This window comes from Papio anubis, chromosome 1 (assembly GCF_008728515.1).
Source record: "Papio anubis isolate 15944 chromosome 1, Panubis1.0, whole genome shotgun sequence".
NCBI lineage: Eukaryota > Metazoa > Chordata > Mammalia > Primates > Cercopithecidae > Papio > Papio anubis.
This window is the reverse complement of record NC_044976.1, coordinates 87,533,690-87,553,473: the sequence shown is the minus strand read 5'-3', so window position 1 is coordinate 87,553,473 and position 19,784 is coordinate 87,533,690. Positions and strand designations below refer to the sequence as shown.

At 37.5% G+C, this 19,784-nt stretch overlaps 1 protein-coding gene across 1 annotated transcript in view; it reads left to right on the top strand.

Annotated features, from left to right (window-relative positions):
* The window catches only part of LOC101017417 (guanylate-binding protein 7), a 46,358-nt gene that overhangs the window by 15,364 nt on the left and 11,210 nt on the right, over positions 1–19,784 (top strand). The window contains exons 4-8 of the mRNA XM_003892161.5: positions 10,912–11,021; positions 11,225–11,412; positions 13,106–13,351; positions 14,111–14,391; positions 15,926–16,138. Coding sequence (XP_003892210.3) covers positions 10,912–11,021; positions 11,225–11,412; positions 13,106–13,351; positions 14,111–14,391; positions 15,926–16,138 — 1,038 coding nt within the window. The remainder of the gene's footprint in view (positions 1–10,911; positions 11,022–11,224; positions 11,413–13,105; positions 13,352–14,110; positions 14,392–15,925; positions 16,139–19,784) is intronic.

Sequence of the window (19,784 nt, the reverse complement as noted above, 5' to 3'; positions counted from 1 at the left end):
GATAAACAACTTCAGCAAAGTCTCAGGATACAAAATCAATATGCAAAAATAACTAACATTCCTATACACCAACCACAGTCAAGCTGAAAGCCAAATCAGGAACAAACTGCCATTCATAATTTCTACTTAGGAATACAGCTAACTAGGGAGGTAAAAGATCTTTCCAAGGAGAACTACAAACCACTGCTCCAAGAAATCAGAGATGACACAAATAAAAGGAAAAACATTCCTTTCTCATGGAGAGAAAGAATCAATATTGTTAAAATGACCATATTGCCCAAAAGTAATTTATAGATTCAATGCTATTCCTATTAAACTACCATTGAGATTATTCACAGAATTAGAAAAGAACTGTTTTTTTGAGACGAAATGCATTTCAAAACCACAATGAGATACCATCTCACACCAGTTAGAATGACAATCATTAAAAAGTCAGGAAACAACAGGTACTGGAGAGGATGTGGAGAAATAGGAACACTTTTACACTGTTGATGGGATTGTAAACTAGTTCAACCATTATGGAAAACAGTATGGCGATTCCTCAAGGATCTAGAACTAGAAGTGCTATTTCACCCAGCCATCCCATTACTGGGTATATACCCAAAGGATTATAAATCATGCTGCTATAAAGACACATGCACACGTATGTTCATTCTGGCACTATTCAGCCAGCGTTAATTCTTGAATCAACCCAAAATGTGTCCATCAGTGACAGGACTGGATTAAGAAAATGCGGCACATATACACCATGGAATACTATGCACATAAAAGGATGTGCCGGTGTCCTTTGTAGGGACATGGATGCAGCTGTAAAACCATCATTCTGGCAAACTATCACAAGAACAGAAAACCAAAACACCGCATGTTCTCACTTTGCGGCGGGTGGGAACTGAACAATGAGATCACTTTGACTGAAGGGGAACATCACATCAACCGGGCCTATTATGGGATGTGGGAGGGGATTGCATTGAGAGTTATACCTGGATGTAAATGACGAAGTTGATGGTGCTGACGAAGCTGATGGGTGCAGCGCACACCAACATGCAGGCACAAGTATGCATATGTAACAAACCTGCACATTATGCACATGTACCCTAGAACTTAAAGTAATAATAAAAATTAAAAACAAAATAAAAAATTTTTAAACCTGCTTTTAAAATCTCGTATGGAACAAAAGAACTCAGGCAAAAATAGCCAAGGCAATTCTACAAAAAAGAACAAAGCTGGAGGCATCATGCTACCCGACATCCAACTATACTACAAGGCTACAGTAACCAAAATACGTGGAACTGGTACCAAAACAGACACATAGACCAATGGAACAGAACAGATAACCCAGAATTTAAGACTGCACACCTACAACTATCTGATTTTTGACAAACCTGGGGAAAAAAAAAAAAAAAAACAAGCAATGGGGAAAGGATTCCCTATTCAATAAATAGTGCTGGGATAACAGGTTAGCCATATGCAGAAGATTGAAATTGGACCCCTTCCTTTGACCATATACAAAAGTTAACTCAAGATGAATTAAAGACTTAAATATACAACCCAAAACTATAAAAACCTTGGAAAACCATCTTGACCATATCATTCAGGATATAGGCATGGGCAAAGATGTCATGATGAAGATGCCAAAAAAGCAATTGTAACAAAAGCAAAAATTGACAAATGGGAACTAACTAAACTAAAGAGCTTCTTCACGGCAAAATAAACCATCAACCGAGTATACAGACAACCTAAAGAATGGGAGAAAATGTTTGCAAACTCTGCTTCTGACAAAGGTCTAATATCCAGCATCTTTAAGGAACTTAAACAAATTCACAAAAATAAAAATAAAAAGTGGGCAAAGGACATAAACAGACACTTTTCAAAAGAAGACATACATGCAGCCAACAATCATATGAAAAAAAAGCTTAATACCACTGACCATTAGAGAAATGCAAATCAAAACCACAATACAATCATGATGACACTGGTCAGAATGGCTAGTATCAAAAAGTCAAAAAATAACAGATGCTGGCTAGGTTGTAGAGAAATAGGAACACTTATCCATTGTTGGTGGGAGTGTAAATTAGTTAAACCATTGTTGGAAACAGTGTGGCAACTCCTCAAAGACCTAAAGACAGAACTACCATTTGACCCAGCAATGCCATTACTGGATGTATACCCAAAGGACTATAAATTGCTCTATTATAAAGACACATGCACGTGAATGTTCGTTATGGTGCAATAACAAAGACATGGCATCAACCTAAAGTCCCATAAATGATAGACTAGATAAAGAAAATGTGGTACATATACACTATGGAATACTATGCAACCATAAAAGAAGAACAAGATCATTTGCAGGGTATGGATGGAGCCAGAGGCCATTATCCTTAGCAAATAGATGCAGAAACAGAAAACCAAATACCACATGTTCTCACTTACAAGTGGGAGCTAAATGATGAGAACACATGGACACATAGAGGGAAACAACACACATTGGAGCCTATCAGAAGGTGGACAATGGGAGGAGGGAAAAGATCAGGAAAAATAGCTAATAGGTACTTGGCTAAACACCTGGGTGATAAAATAATATATGCAACAAACCCCCATGACACAAGTTTACCTATGTAACAAACCCCTGTTTTGCAGTATGAAAGCCAAAACAAACTAATTCTATTTTTTTCAAAATAAATTTTTTAAGTGTTGTTTTTAAGCATTTGGAAAGGAAAGAAAGAAGCCTTTATTGTGACCAAATTAATTTTTTTATCCCCTCAATTTCTAATTTTATTTATTTACTAAATACATATAGCACTATGTGTCAGGCACTATTCTAAGCACTCTATAAATAATAACATGTTTAATCATACAATGACCCTATAAAACATGTACTATTAGTATCCCTACTTGTCATATGAGGACACCAAGTAGAGAGAGGTCGAGTAACTTGCCCATGGTCACACAGTTACCAATGGTCAAGCTGGAATTTCAGCCAGGCATCCCATCTGTGAAATCTGTGTTCTTCCCTTTGCTTCCTCCCTAAGTGAAAATTAATCTCATTTTAAAATCTTCACAGATGAGGAAGTTAAGTTATATTTTTTTCATTTTTTTTATTATACCTTAAGTTCTAGGGTACATGTGCACAACGTGTAGGTTTGTTACATATGTATACATGTGCCATGTTGGTGTGCTGCACCCATTAACTTGTCATTTACATTAGGTATAACTCCTAATGCTATCAATCCCCCCTCCCCCCATCCCATGACAGGCCCCAGTGTGTGATGTTCCCCACCCTGTGTCCAAGTGTTCTCATTGTTCAATTCCCTCCTATGAGCGAGAATATGCAGTGTTTGGTTTTCTGTTCTTGCAATAGTTGGCTGAGAATGATGGTTTCCAGCTTCATCCATGTCCCTGAAAAGGACATGAACTCATCCTTTTTTATGGCCGCATAGGATTCCATTGTGTATATGTGCCACATTTTCTTAATGCAGTCTATCATTAATGGACATGTGGGTTGGTTCCAAGTCTTTGCTATTGTGAATAGTGCCACAATAAACATACGTGTGCATGTGTCTTTCTAGCAGCATGATTTATAATCCTTTGGGTATATACCCAGTAATGGGATGGCTGGGTCAAATGGTACTTCTAGTTCTAGATCCTTGAGGAATCACCACACTGTCTTCCACAATAGTTGAACTTGTTTACAGTCCCATCAACAGTGTAAAAGTGTTCCTATTTCTCCACATCCTCTCCAGCACCTGTTGTTTCCTGACTTTTTAATGATCACCATTCTAACTGGTGTGAGATGGTATCTCATTGTGGTTTTGATTTGTATTTCTCTGATGGCCAGTGATGGTGAGCATTTTTTCAAGTGTCTGTTGGGTGCATAAATGTCTTCTTTTGAGAAGTGTCTGTCCATATCCTTTGAACACTTTTTGATGGGGTTGTTTGATTTTTTTTCTTGTAAATTTATTTAAGTTCTTTGTAGGTTCTGGATATTAGCCCAATGTCAGATGGGTCGATTTCACAAATTTTCTCCCATTCTGTAGGTTGCCTGTTCACTCTGATGGTAGTTTCTTTTGCTGTGTGGAAGCTTTTTAGTTTAATTAGATCTCATTTGTCTATTTTGGCTTTTGTTGCCATTGCTTTTGGTGTTTTAGTCATGAAGTCCTTGCCCATGCCTATGTCCTGAATGGTATTGCCTAGGTTTTCTTCTAGGGTTTTTATGGTTTTAGGTCTACCATTTAAGTCTTTAATCCATCTTGAATTAATTTTTATATAAGGTGTAAGGAAGGGATCCAGTTTCAGTTTTCTACATACAGCTAGCCAGTTTCCCAGCACCGTTTATTAAATTGTCCCCATTTCCTGTTTTTGTCAGGTTTGTCAAATATCAGATGGTTATAGACATCTGGTGTTATTTCTGAGGGCTCTGTTCTGTTCCATTGGTCTATATATCTCTTTTGGTACCAGTACCATGCTGTTTTGGTTACTGTAGCCTTGTAGTATAGTTTGAAGTCAGGTAGCATGATGCCTCTGGCTTTGTTCTTTTGGCTTAGGATTGTCTTGGCAACGTGGGCTCTTTTTTTGGTTCCATATTAACTTTAAAGTAGTTTTTTCCAATTCTGTGAAGAAAGTCATTGGTAGCTTGATGGGGATGGCATTGAATCTATAAATTACCTTGGACAGTAGGGTCATTTTCATGATATTGATTCCTCCTATCTATGAGCATGGAATGTTCCTCCATTTGTTTTTGTCCTCTTTTATTTCATTGAGCAGTGGTTTGTAGTTCTCCTTGAAGAGGTCCTTCACATGCCTTGTAAGTTGGATTCCTAGGTATTATATTCTTTTTGAAGCAATTGTGAATGGGAGTTCACTCATGATTTGGCTCTCTGGTTTGTCTGTTATTGGTGTATAAGAATGCTTGTGATTTTTGCAGATTGATTTTGTATCCTGAGAGTTTCCTGAAGTCGCTTATCAGCTTAAGGAGATTTTGGGCTGAGATGATGGAGTTTTCTAAATATACAATCATGTCATCTGCAAACAGGGAAAATTTGACTTCATCTTTTCCTAATTGAATACCCTTTATTTTTCTCCTTCCTGATTGCCCTGACCAGAACTTCCAACACTATGTTGAACAAGAGTTGTAAGAGATGGCATCCCTTTCTTGTGCTGATTTTCAAAGGGAATGCTTCCAGTTTTTGCCCATTCAGTATGATATTGGCTGTGGGTTTGTCATAAATAGTTCTTATTATGTTGAGATACATCTCATCAATACATAGTTTACTGAGAGTTTTTAGCATGAAGGGCTGTTGAATTTTGTCAAAGGCCTTTTCTGAATCTGTTGAAATAATCATGTGGTTTTTGTCTTTGGTTCCGTTTACATGATGGATTACATTTATTGATTTGCATATGTTGAACCAGTCTTGCACCCCAGGGATGAAGCCAATTTGATTGTGGTTGATAACGCTTCTTGATGTGCTACTGGAGTCAGTCTGCCAGTATTTTATTGAGGATTTCTGCATCAATGTACATCAGGGATATTGGTCTAAAATTCTCTTTTTTTATTCTGTCTCTGCCAGGCTTTGGTATCAGGATGATGCTGGCCTCATAAAATGAGTTAGGGAGGATTCCCTCTTTTTCTATTGATTGGAATAGTTTCAGAAGGAATGATACCAGCTCCTGTTTCTACCTCTGGTAGAATTCTGCTGTGAATTCATCTGGTCCTGGACTGTTTTTGGTTGGTAGGCTATTAATTATTGCCTTAATTTCAGAGCCTGTTATTGGTCTATTCAGAGATTCAAGTTCTTCTTGGTTTAGTCTTGGGAGGGTGTATGTGTCCAGGAATTTATCTATTTCTTCTAGATTTTCTAGTTTATTTGCACAGAGGTGTTTATAGTGTTCTCTGATGGTTGTTTGTATTTCTGTGGGATTGGTAGTGATATCCCCTTTATCATTTTTTATTGCATCTATTTGATTCTTCTCTCTTTTCTTCTTTATGAGTCTTGCTAGTGGTCTACCGATTTTGTTGATCTTTTCCAAAAACCAGCTTCTGGATTCATTGATTTTTTGAAGGGTTTTTTGTGTCTCTACCTCCTTCAGTTCTGCTCTGATCTTAGTTATTTCTTGCCTTCTGCTAGCTTTTGAATGTGTTTGCTCTTGCTTCCTTAGTTCTTTTAATTGTGATGTTAGCATGTCAATTTTAGATCTTTCCTGCTTTCTCTTGTGGGCATTTAGTGCAACAAATTTCCCTCTACACACTGCTTTAAATGTGTCCCAGAGATTGTGCTCCGTTGTGTCATTGTCCTCATTGGTTTCAAAGAACATCTTTATTTCTGCCTTCATTTCATTATGTACCTAGTAGTCATTCAGGAACCAGTTGTTCAGTTTCCAGGTAGTTGAGCGGTTTCGAGTGAGTTTCTTTTTTTTTTTTTTTTTTTTTTTTGAGACGGAGTCTCGCGCTGTGTCACCCAGGCTGGAGTGCAGTGGCGCGATGATCTCGGCTCACTGCAAGCTCCGCCTCCCAGGTTCACGCCATTCTCCTGCCTCAGCCTCCGAGTAGCTGGGACTACAGGTGCCCGCCACCACGCCCGGCTAGTTTTTTGTATTTTTAGTAGAGACAGGGTTTCACCATGTTAGCCAGGATGGTCTCGATCTCCTGACCTCGTGATCCACCCGCCTTGGCCTCCCAAAGTGCTGGGATTACAGGCTTGAGCCACCGCGCCCGGCCTCGAGTGAGTTTCTTAATCCTGAGTTTTAGTATGATTGCACTGTGGTCAGAGAGACAGTTTGTTACAATTTCTGTTCTTTTACATTTGCTGAGTAGAACTTTACTTCCGATTATGTGGTCAATTTTGGAATAAGTGCAATGTGGTGCTGAGAAGAATGTATATTCTGTTGATTTGGGGTGGAGAGTTCTGTAGATGTCTATTAGGTCTCCTTGGTGCAGAGCTGAGTTCAATTCGTGGATATCCTTGTTAACTTTCTGTCTCATGGATCTGTCTAATGTTGACAGTGGGGTCTTAAAGTCTCCCATTATTATTGTGTAGGAGTCTAAGTCTCTTTGTAGGTCTCTGAGGACTTGCTTTATGAATCTAGGTGCTCCTGTATTGGGTGCATATGTATTTAGTATAATTAGCTCTTCTTGTTGAATTGATCCCTTTACCTTTATGTAATGGCCTTCTTTGTCTCTTTTGATCTTTGTTGGTTTAAAGTCTGTTTTATCAGAGACTAGGATTGTAACCCCTGCTGTTTTTTGTTTTCCATTTGCTTGGTAGATCTTCCTCCATCCCTTTATCTTGAGCCTATGTGTGTCTGTGCATATGAGATGGGTCTCTTGAATACAGCACACTGATGGGTCTTATCTCTTTATCCAATATGTCATTCTATGTCTTTTAATTGGAGCATTTAGTCCATTTACATTTAAGGTTAATATTGTTATGTGTGAATTTGATCCGACATTATGATGTTAGCTGGTTATTTTGCTTGTCAGTTGATGCGGTTTCATGTTAGCATCAATGGTCTTTACAATTTGGCATGTTTTTGCAGTGGCTGGTACCAGTTGTTCCTTTCCATGTTTAGTGCTTCCTTCAGGCGTTGTTGTAAGGCAGGCCTCATGGTGGCAAAATCTCTCAGCATTTGCTTGTCTGTAAAGGATTTTATTTCTCCTTCACTTATGAAACTTTGGCTGGAGATGAAACTCTGGGTTGAAAATTCTTTTCTTTAAGAATATTGAATATTGGTCCCCACTCTCTTCTGGCTTGTAGAGTTTCTGCTGAGAGATCCACTGATGGACTTCTTTGTGGGCAACCTGACCTTTCTCTCTGGCTGCCCTTAACATTTTTCCTTCGTTTCAACTTTGCTGAATCTGACCATTATGTGTCTTGGAGTCGCTCTTCTCAAGGAGTATGTTTGTGGCGTTCTCTGTATTTCCTGAATTTGAATGTTGGCCTTCCTTGCTAGGTTGGGGAAGTTCTCCTGAATAATATCCTAAAGAGAGTTTTCCAACTTGGTTCCATTCTCCCCATCACTTTCGGGTACACCAATCAGACATAGATTTGGTCTTTTCACAAAGTCCCATATTTCTTGGAGGCTCTGTTCATTTCTTTTTACTCTTCTTTTCTCTAAGTTTCTCTTCTCGCTTCATTTCACTCATTAGATCTTCAATCAGTGATACCCTTTCTTCCACTTGATCAAATCAGCTACTGAAGCTTGTGCATGCATCACATAGTTCTCATGCCATGGTTTTCAGCTCCATCAGGTCATTTAAGGTCATCTCTACACGATTTATTCTCATTAGCCATTTGTCTAATCTTTTTTCAAGGTTTTTAGCTCCTTTGTGATGGGTTTGAACATCTCCTTTAGCTCGGAGAAGTTTTTTATTACCATTCATCTGAAGCCTTCTTCTCTCAACTCATCAAAGTCATTCTCCATCCAACTTTGTTCCATTGCTGACAAGGAGCCATGTTCCTTTGGAGAAGAGGTGCTCTGATTTTTAGAATTTTCAGTTTTTCTGCTCTGGTTTCTCCCCATCTTTGTGGTGTTATCTACCTTTGGTCTTTGATGATGGTGATGTACAGATGGGGTTTTGGTGTGCATATCCTTTCTGTTTGTTAGTTTTCCTTCTAACAGTCAGGACCTTCCACTGCAGGTCTGTTGGAGTTTGCTGGAGGTCCACTCCAGACCCTGTTTACCTGGGTATCACCAGGGGAGGCTGCAGAACAGCAAATATTGCAGAATGGCAAATGTTGCTGCCTGATCCTTCCTCTGGAAGCTTTGTCTCAGAGGGGCACCCAGCTGTATGAGGTGTCAGTCAGCCCCTACTGGGAGGTCTCTCCCAGTTAGGCTACTCGGGGGTCAAGAACCCACTTGAGGAGGCAGTCTGTCCATTCTCAGAGCTCAAACTCCGTGCTGGGAGAACTGGTACTCTCTTCAAAGCTGTCAGACAGGGACGTTTTCTCAATTTTCCTTTTTTAAACTTTTATTAAGTTTCATGATATTTCATTAAGTTCAGGGGCACCACTGAACTTAAAATAAAATATTTTAACTTATTTATTTTATTTTATTAAGTTTGGGGGTAAGCCTGAACTTAAATTAAAAGTTCAAAAAAAAAAAAAAAGAAAAAGAAAATAGAGGCCAGGAGCGGTGGCTCACACTTGTAATCCTAGCACTCTGGGAGGCCAAGGTGAGTGGATCACCTGAGGTCAAGAGTCCAAGACCAGCCTGGCTAACATGGTGAAATCCCATCTCTACTGAAAATACAAAAATTAGCCGGGCATGATGGCAGGTGCCTGTGATCCCAGCTACTTCGGAGGCTGAGGTGGAAGAATCACTTGAACCTGGGAGATGGAGGTTGCAGTGATTGCACCATTGCACTGCAGTCTGGGCAACAGAGCAAGACTCCATCTCAAAAAAAAGAAAATAGAATTAGTGTGTTTTGGCTTTCATACTGCAAAAATTACAAATGTGTGTGGGGTCTCATTTAGAAACAGTGAATTTAAGGATACAGTTCTAAAGTTATCAATCATCATTTCAGTGTACAACAAAGATGAAATATTGATTTGAAATAGATTGTAATGTGCGTAAACTTTTTTATTTGCAAAAGTATGACTGTTCAAGGAACCAAAACATACAAATATATACATGCTTGATAGAAGCAAAATTACTTGTTGGCCTTGGAATTTGTGGATTTGGTCAGCATTTAATTCTATTTAAGGGACCTTCATGTCTTGCCCTGAATAGTATTTCTAGCCTTGTCTTCTCCACATACCTATTCACTCATTCAGTTGAATTAAATAACTGTAATACCATTATATGATCATACCCTAAAATTTTTGACTTGGATTCTGTTGAGTTTTTCACCTTTTTAATTCTTTCATTTCCACAAGTTCTCATTTTATGTACTCCTTAACGTCCAGCTCTATTCAAGCTACTGCCATCTTATTCTAGTTAGACACAGTAACTTCTTGCTCGAACTCACAGAGCATTTGTTTCTCTTTATTTTTCTTCCTTCCCACCTCCCATTTATTAGATTGTTGTTTGTTTTGTTTTTTACATTATGACTTTGGTTCCACTCCTGGCAGAAATTATCATCTTGGTTGCACTTTTATGTTGACAATGCTATCTGCCACTCCTGAAAGTCATCTTCTTGTGATTATGGAACTTTGCATCCACAAAACCAAAGGCAGCATCTGCATTTTTGAGAAAATCTGCCGAAGGATTATTGTTCACTAATGACTTCATACTTACTATGCTTTAGGCACTGCATCAAATATTTTACACATTGACCATGTCAATTGCTACTTTTAATATGTAAAGAAAGTGACGCCCTGAGAAGATCAATATAAATGGCAAAAATACAGTTTGACTTTAACATGATCTTCAAAATTCATATTACATGCCTTACTATTCCGTTATATATACTACAGCTGAAATCGTGAATGGACAACCAAATGAATGAATTAATAAGTGAATAAATTAAAAGGAGACTCTTAAGTCCTAACAGTAATGTGCTTTCAAGTATCACAAATAATATCAGATCGAGTTTGGAAAAATTTAAATTTATTGCATACAAAAAGTGGAGAGCATCGTTCAGGTGACTTCGAACCAAGATGTTCTCCTTATAATGGTTACAGCACAATTGATAAAGCATAAAGGAAGAAGTATATTTACTTATCATGTGATTGGCTATTATACATTAACAACATTTTTAGGGAAAATAGAGATGCTTACGTTGCTTTTTCTATAGCTGATTTATTTAAATTCACCAAATCATGCTGACAAGCATATAAAGCTTACATTTGTGTTTCCTTTAGACACAGCATTTTGGGAAAACTGGAATGACTTAAGTTTTGGTTACGTGGATACAAATAGTTGACCTTGAGATGTATCTAAACTGTGGCTTCCTTTTTTCTATTTCTTTAACACTAGAGTGACCCTAAGAATGACTCTTGGATCTTTGCCCTGGCTGTGCTTCTAAGCAGCAGCTTTATCTACAACAGCATGAACACCATCAACCACCAGGCCCTGGAGCAGCTGCAGTATCCTTCCGGGAAGTGAAGAGCAGGTTTTATGGAGTTTAGGGGAATGGAAACTGATACTGTGTCTTCTTTGCTGTGACTCAGTTGTCCTGGTTGAGTAAGAAAAGACACAGTGCAAAAGGGAACGTGTATAAAACTTGTTTCTAAGTGAGATGTGGAAATGATGGTATAGGGTGCTACTCCTTCCTTAGCTGAGATCCCAGCTATGTGACTGAACTAACAGAGCTAATCAGGGCAAAATCCTGCCCCAAACCTGATGACTCCAGCGAGTTTGTGAGTTTCTTTCCAGACTTTATTTGGACTGTTCGGGATTTTACCCTGGAGCTGAAGTTAGATGGACACCCCATCACAGAAGATGAATACCTGGAGAATGCCTTGAAGCTGATTCCAGGTATCAGAGCATAGCCTAGATGGGAGAAGGTTCAGTAGTGGGTGGGCTCAACTAGGACCTGCTCTTCAACACTTGACACAAATTTTTATATTGGACCTGACTGAGGCCCTTGCTCGTGGTGGTTGGTGATTGACAAGTGATTATGATTTTTGTGGTTATTTTTACTTGAAATTTCCCAGAGGCTGAGGTTCAAATTCATTGAGGAAATTTAAAACTCAAAGTTCTATCAAATGATTTTAGACCAATAAGTACTATGAAAAATATATTGAAGATTACAATTAATATTGTCACATCCTAAGACTCATATATTTGTGTTACTTATTAACTTCAAGTTCTTCTCCTATTCTATTTGGAGAAAATTACCTAATAAGTTTGGAAGCTCGTAAACGCAGAATCACAGGAAGTCAAATGATCAAATTTTGGAAATATATTTCACTCGGTCTATTTTATTAGCCTGGATAGTTATATCCTTTAGAGAAAAAGGAGATTCATACAGTTAATGATTCAGGAAATTAAAAAAAAAATACACTGACATGTGCTTCCAATAGGACTGTCAAACCCTTTATTTTATTGTTTTCATAACATCTCCTACTTCATTCTACAGTCTCATATGATATGTTGTCAATCTATTATACGTTTGTTAAACAGACTATATTTAGCAGAGTGGATACCTGCTGGCACCTACAATCAATATCCATGTTTGTTCATTTGTTCATCCTTTCAACAAATATTTGTTTTGAATAACTGATACATGCCACAGAATCCCTCTGCAAGACAATGTTAGACCTAATATAATCTGACCTGAGTATTTTCTGTCTCTTTCCGACATTTTCCCCAGCCTCATCTTGTCCTTGTTTCTAGCATTACTTTATTTTTAAGCCCTACATTTCATTCCTGACACGGGGACAGTAAGATTGAGAAAGTCCATGATGCTGTGTAATATTAGCCAGAAACAGGAAGAAAAATATGACAGGACCTCTTTTCTATATGGATTCTATTTTAAAACATCAAATACATAGAAACAGAGAGTAGAACAGTGGTTACCAGGGCACGGTGAGGAAGGAAATGAGGACATGTGGGTGAAGGGTACAAACTTGAAGTTATATAGGGTGGGAAAGTCTAGGGATCTAATATACTGCAGGAGAACTATCCTTAACGATATTGTATTTTACATTTAAAATTTACAGAGATTAGATTTTAGGTACTCTTACCACAAAAAGAAAGGGACGAAAAGTATAGAAGGTAATGGATATATAATTTGCTCACTTAGTAGTAATTTCACTACGTACACGCACATCGAAACTTCATGTTATAACACCTTAAATATATACAATTTTTAAAGAAAGTACTTCTTATCATATTTTAGTTAATCATAATTCAGCAAACATTTAAAAAATCATCAGTCTACCAGATATCATACAGCAGCTGAGGAAATCAACCATAAATTCCTTCACTTGAGGTGGATGCCTTCCCTTCCTTTCCAGAAGTAACTTTCCGACTTTGCTTTGTTCAGAAATTGACTTTTCATACCTTAAGTAGATTAGTATAAGTTTGGTTGCATGAGAGGTTTTGTTGCATAGATTCACAGACACGAGAGACTGTAGTGGTTGATGCAAGGCACTTTGGAAATGAAAATCTTCAGGCTCGCTTAAAAGCTGTTCTTCAGTACTCACTTTTTTCACTAATTCTGCAGGCAAGAATCCCCAAATCCAAAATTCTAACAAGCCCAGGGAGTGGATCAGGCATTTCTTTCCAAAACGGAAGTGCTTTGTCTTTGACCGGCCAACAAATGACAAAAAACTCTTACTCCATGTTGAAGAAGTACCAGAAGACCAACTGGATAGTAATTTTCAGGTGCAATCAGAAAACTTCTGTTCTTATATCCTCACCCATGCAAAGACCAAGACCCTGAGGGAGGGAATCCTTGTCACTGGAAACCGTGAGTCTATTTCCCTATATGGGTGTTTATTGAGGCCTACTGTATCTCAAAAACTAGTAAACTAAGCTTATAAGCACGAACAGCTGGTAAGGAGATAACATCTGTGTTATGAGGTGTGGGATAAGTGAAGGGTATCTTTCTCAGTGAGGGTATAAAAGATGTGTTGTGAATTTACACAAAACAGAAAGTAAGTAGCATGTCATGAGTTCCTGCAAGCCTAATGAGATTTTGAGATACAAAATTCAGCATAATCTTGTAAACAAAGCTGGCTTCATGAACATGTTACCTGTGCAGTCTTTTAGTGCTCTGTACAGAAAAGAGCTTCTCACAGGGTTTAATGTTCTGGCACTGTCTTAAGTGTTTTTATAAAGGCACCTGCGTTTACATTCAGAATCATGATCCACAAATGATATAATTACTTTGCTGAATAAATGTTTTTAAATTTTTACTTAAGCAGAAAAGTATTCTTTTTCAAGAAACCCTTGCTCCATATTGTTTGTGATTAGTAATTAACTTTGTAATGCGATGAGTTGGAGAACAAAATAGAAAGAATAAATAGGAACAACAGGGACGTTATTGTAAGAAAGTGGCTTCGTAAAAAGTAGTAGTAGTAGTAATAGTAGAATTAAAAGAAGGAGAAGGAGGGAAAATTCATGTTAAATGGAATTTTTTGTGATTTTTAGAATGATGTTACATACCACTTGTAAAACAATGAGTGAAAACTTTCTATCCATTCCCTAAATTTTCTAAATCATTCAGGGCTGGGGATGCTGGTGGAGACCTACCTGGATGCCATCAACAGTGGAGCGGTTCCTTGTCTGGAGAATGCAATGGCAGCTCTGGCCCAGCGTGAGAACTCAGCAGCCGTGCAGAGGGCAGCTGACCACTACAGCCAGCGGATGGCCCAGCAAGTGAAATTCCCCACAGACACGCTCCAGGAGCTGCTTGACGTGCACACGGCCTGTGAGAGGGAAGCCATTGCAGTCTTCATGGAGCACTCCTTCAAGGATAAAAACCAGGAATTTCAGAAGAAGCTTGTGGTAATCTTCGTATTTTTTTTTTTCTTGATTCCTGCCTCTCTGGAATGATACTTATAGCCCACCTTTTTAATGCCATGGTTCATCTCTTTCTCATGGTAAAGGGAGCTTGGATTATTTTATGTGACTGAACTTAATGGGCTACAGTTTTTGATTTTTCTAAAATATGGGAAATTTATTAATTTTCTATCATATATAAGAAATTATGATTGTAGCCCATTTAACAACACATTTATACAACATACTAACTACAGTTAATAACAATGTATTGCATTATTGAAAATTACTAAGAGAGTAGTATTTAGAATGACAAATATTGGAGCTAATATATATGTTACTTAGCTTTAGTAATTTCATAATCTATACAAGTTAAACAGAATTCTTAACTTGTACAGATTATGTTACATTTCATGTTACATTTCAAAATAACATGATGTAAGCATTATGCATATACAATTTTTGTTTTTTTATTTTCTAAAAAGGTAAAATAAAGAAGCACTTGCCTGACTCTGAGTGTGAAAAAATGCATAAGCTCACAGCTCTGTAAGTCAGAAGTTCTTTTTAGGGCATCTGTGTGCTCCCCTCAGTGTATCACAAGCTGAAAACAAGGTGTTGATTGAGCTTACTTCTTACCTGTATGCTCAGGGGAACCTCTCTCCATCTTCAAGTCAGCAATGATGCATCAAATGTTTCTCTTGTTTCTAATCTCTCTGGCTTCCTCTTCTGCCTCAAGGTAAACAAAAAAGCTCTGCTTTCAAAGAGCTCATGTGATATGGTAATTCTTACATACTTTCTTGAGTATACTCAGTACTACTTGAATACTCTCCATTTCTAAAAGTCAACAGATATCATATAATGTTACCTAAACACTGGAGTACACTCCATCGTATTAATAAGCCCAGGGACTATGGAGAGTGTGGAAACTTCGGAGGGGAAATCCTGGGAGATATCTTAAATCTGCCGTTGGCACTGTTATTGAATAACCTTCTTTCAGTCTGTCTATTACCAGTCCACAAGTGACAGAAATCTCTTAGTACATATTGAGAAAACCCAGATGCAATCATAGCTTACAAGTGTAAGCAAAAAATAATAATGTTCCCATATCTTCACATGTTAAGATCCCTTTTGGAAGAATTTCAAAAGAGTTCCAAGCTCTGTTCAGAGTACAATCAAGTCATTACTGGGATGTGATTGTACCAGAAGGGTTGATTTTCTGTGTACACATTTTATCCATAGCAATCCGTGCTCTCTAAGGACACTACTACTGCCACAACTGAATTGTCCCTTGCTTATTTTTCATAGTTAGATCACCGTTGATCATCTTTTGCTGAAGGAAAGATAGAGTTCATGAACTTTCCACAGGCCATGTAGAGAACTGATTCAAACTGGAATTAAAACAAGTCTTCTGGCTCTTGGTCTACACCATATCTCAGTCCGCTCTGAGGCCATCAGAATACTTCTTCCAAGAGGATCACAGTTGGACCTTCCCTTCTAACAGCTTCTTTCTACTGTTTTTTCCCCTACACTTTTCTGGCAGGACACCATGGAGAAAAAGAAGGAAGACTTTGTGCTGCAGGATGAAGAGGCATCTGCCAAATATTGCCAGGCTGAGCTTAAGCGGCTTTCAGAGCTCTTGATGGAAAGTATTTCAAGAGGAACTTTCTTTGTTCCTGGAGGGCACAATATCTACTTAGAAGCAAAAAAGAAGATTGAACAGGACTATACACTACTGCCCAGAAAAGGAATTAAGGTGAGGAATAAGGGCAGAAGGGAATGGATGACAGAGGATAGTCAGAGGGTCCTTGTTGCCCCTTCTGAAAATCTAAGAACAGAGCACCATTTATGGACAAAAAGTGAAGCACGGCAATACCTTGATGTTTTAAATCTTAAAATCCACAATTATTTAGCTACTCTTACTAAAACAGAACTATTTTTTTCCCAAAGAGGATTTAGAATGAGAAGTCCAGGTGAAACAAACCATTTCTTTTATTTATCAAATAATGTGATAGTTTTTGTGCTAAATACAGAAAATACACTATGAAAGGAAAAGCTTTGTTTTCAGAAGTTTATGGTCTTACACAAGATGGACAAATTAATACTCAATTGGATATGGAGTGTTTATGCTTATCATACTGGTATACATTGATAGTGATGATGATGATGGTGATGATCAACAGAAAGGTTCATAGACATTGAGCATTCATTTTGTGTATCAGATATTGTTTTAGGTGATTCTGTTGGATTATCAATTTCATTCTCAGAATAATGTAAATTAGTTACTACTATCTTCCGCATAGGCAATTGAGAAATGTTAACGCACGAAGAGGCTAATAAAGTTCCTAAGATGACACAGTCAGCAAGTGGTGGAGCTGATGGGCTGATCTATGTACTTAAAAGCCATTGGAAACTCATGATTTTTCTTTTTGAGGAAACTGTCCTGTGTTCTATGATGACTATACTAATTCATGTTCCTTCCAATGGTGTCTAAGTGTTCCCTTTTCTCTACATCCTTGCCAACGCTTGTTATCTTTTGACTTTTTGGTAATCATCATTCTGTGTGAGGTGATATCTCATTATGGTTTTCATTTGCATTTCTCTGAAGTTTAGTGATGCAGAACATGCTTTCACATACTTGATGGTCATTTAAATGTCTTCTTTTGAGGGATCTCTGTTCAGGTCTTTTGCTCATTTTTTTAAAATCAGTTTTGTTGTATTTCATTTTGTTGTGTTGCTATTGAGTTATATGAGCTCTGTAAATATTTTGGATATTAAGCACTTATCAGATATATGGTTTGCAAATATGTTCTATTCTGTATGTTTTTTCTTTTTTCCTTTCTTTTTTCTATTGAGTGGTAACTTAGTTTGATGTAGTCCCGCTAGTTTCTTTTAGCACTCGTTGCCTGTGCTATTGGTGTGAAATTCAAAAATATCATTGCCAAGACCAGTGTCTAGGAGTATTTCCCAGGTTTTCTCTTAAGAGTTTTACAGTCTCTGATCTTATGTTTAAATCTTTAACGAATTTTTAGTTGACATTTGTGTGTAGTACAAGGGTTCCGTTTTCCTACCACCATTCCACCATTTATTAAAGATACTACCTTTTTCTCTTGGTGTACTCTTGGCACATGTTTTTTTAAAGTCTTTGCCTGTAAACATGTGGGTTTGTTTCCTGGCTCTCTATTCTGTTCCATGGAGTTAGATGTCTGTTTTTATGCCAGCATTGTGTTACTTGATACCTTTGTAGTAGATTTTGAAGTCAGATAGTATGATGCCTTTGGCTCTGTTTTTCTTGCTTTGGCTATTTGGGGTCTTTTATGGCTCCATGTGAATTTTATAATTGGTTTTCTTACTGCTGTGAAAAAACAGCATTGGAATTTTGATAGATATTGTGTAAATCTGTAGATTTTTTAGATAGTATGAACATTTTAACAATATTAATTTTTCCAATCAATGTACATGGAATATCTCTCCATTTACTTTATGTCATCTTCAGTTAATTTCATCAGCATTTTATGATTTTCAGTGTACAGATCTTTCACCTCTTTGGTTACATTTATTCCTAAGCATTTTATTATTTTGATGCTATTATAAATGTGATTGTTTTCTTATTTTTTCATATAGTTTGTTCTTAGTGCATAGAAATGCAGCTGAATTTGTATGTTAATTTTGTATCCTCCAGCTTTACTGAATTTATTAGTTTAACAGCTATTGGTGGACTTCTGGTTGTATTTCGGAAAGAACTAAAGTCACTATCTCAAAGAGATATTTTCACTCCCATGTTCATTGCAGCATAATTCACAATAGCCAAGACATGAAAACAACCTGTGTCCATCCACAAATGAGCAAGTGAAGAAAATGTGATATATATGCATATCTATATGTAAATATAGATATATAAAATAAGGTATTATTCAGCCTTAAAAAGAGAAATTTTACCCCTGGCGACAACATGAATGAACCTGGAGGACATTATGCTTAGTGAAATCAGCCATTCTTAGAAAGACAAATACTGCATAACGCACCTTCATGTGAAATTATTTAAAAAGAGTGAAAGTTGGCTGGTCACAGTGGCTCAGGCCTCTAATCCCAGCACTTTGGGAGACTGAGGCAGGTGGATCACAAGGTCAGGAGATTAAGTCCATCCAGGCCAACATGGTGAAACCCTGTCTCTACTAAATATAAAAAAATTGGCCTGGCATGGTGGTGCATGCCTGTAGTCCTAGCTACTCAGGAGGCTGAGGCAGGAGAATCACTTGAACCTGGGAGGCGGAGGTTGCAGTGAACTGAGATCGCGCCACTGCACTTCAGCTTGGCGACAGAGCGAGACTCCATCTAAAAAAAAAAAAAAAAAAAAAAAAAAAATTAGTGAAAGTCACAGTAGAATGGGTGGTTACCAGGGGGAGAGGGGTGGGAGGAAAGAGGAGATAGTGGGCAGTAGGTACAAACATTCAGTTATAAGATGAATAAGTTCTGGATGCCTAGTGTATAGCCCGGTGACTATAGTTAAAACAATGTACTGTATACTAGAAATTTGCTAAGAGAGTAGGTCCCTTGTGTTCCCACCACACACGCACAAAAATAGATAGCTACATGAGGTGCAAATATATTAGCTTGATAATAGTAACCATTTCATAATGTATACATATATCAAAATATTGTGCTGTTCCTCTTAAACATAATTTTTATTTATCAATCAACTTCAAAAAACTTGTAAAACAAAATTAGAAATTAGCCTATATTATTAAAAAAGGAAAAAATAGCAGATACTGGTGAGGTTGTAGAGAAAAGGGAGTGCTTATACACTGCTGGTGGGATTGTAAATTGTAAATTCCCCTGTGGGAAGCAGTTTGGAGATTTCTTAAAGAACTAAAAATACAATTATTATTATTATTATTATTATTATTATTCAACTCAGCAATCCCATTACTGGGTATACGCCCAAAGGAAAATAAAACATTCTATCAAAAAGACACCTGCACTCATATTTTATCACAGCACTATTCACAATAGCAAAGACACAGAATCAACCTATGTGCCCATCAACAGTGGATTGGATTTTAACAATGCGGTGCATATACACCTTGAGACACTATACAGCCATAAAAAGAATGAAATCATGTCCTTTGCAGAAAAATGGTTGCATCTGGAGGCCATTATATTAAGTGAATTAATGCAGAAACAGAAAACCAAATACTGCATGTTCTCACTTGTAAGTGGGAGCTAAACAGTGAATATACATGTACATAAAGATGGTAACAATATACACTGGGGAATACAAGAGAGAGGAGGCAGGGAGGGGAGTAGGGTTGAAAAACTATCTTTGGGGTACTATGTTCACTATCTGGGTGACTGTTTTGACTGAAGCCCAAACCTCACTATCATGCAATATAGTCATGTAA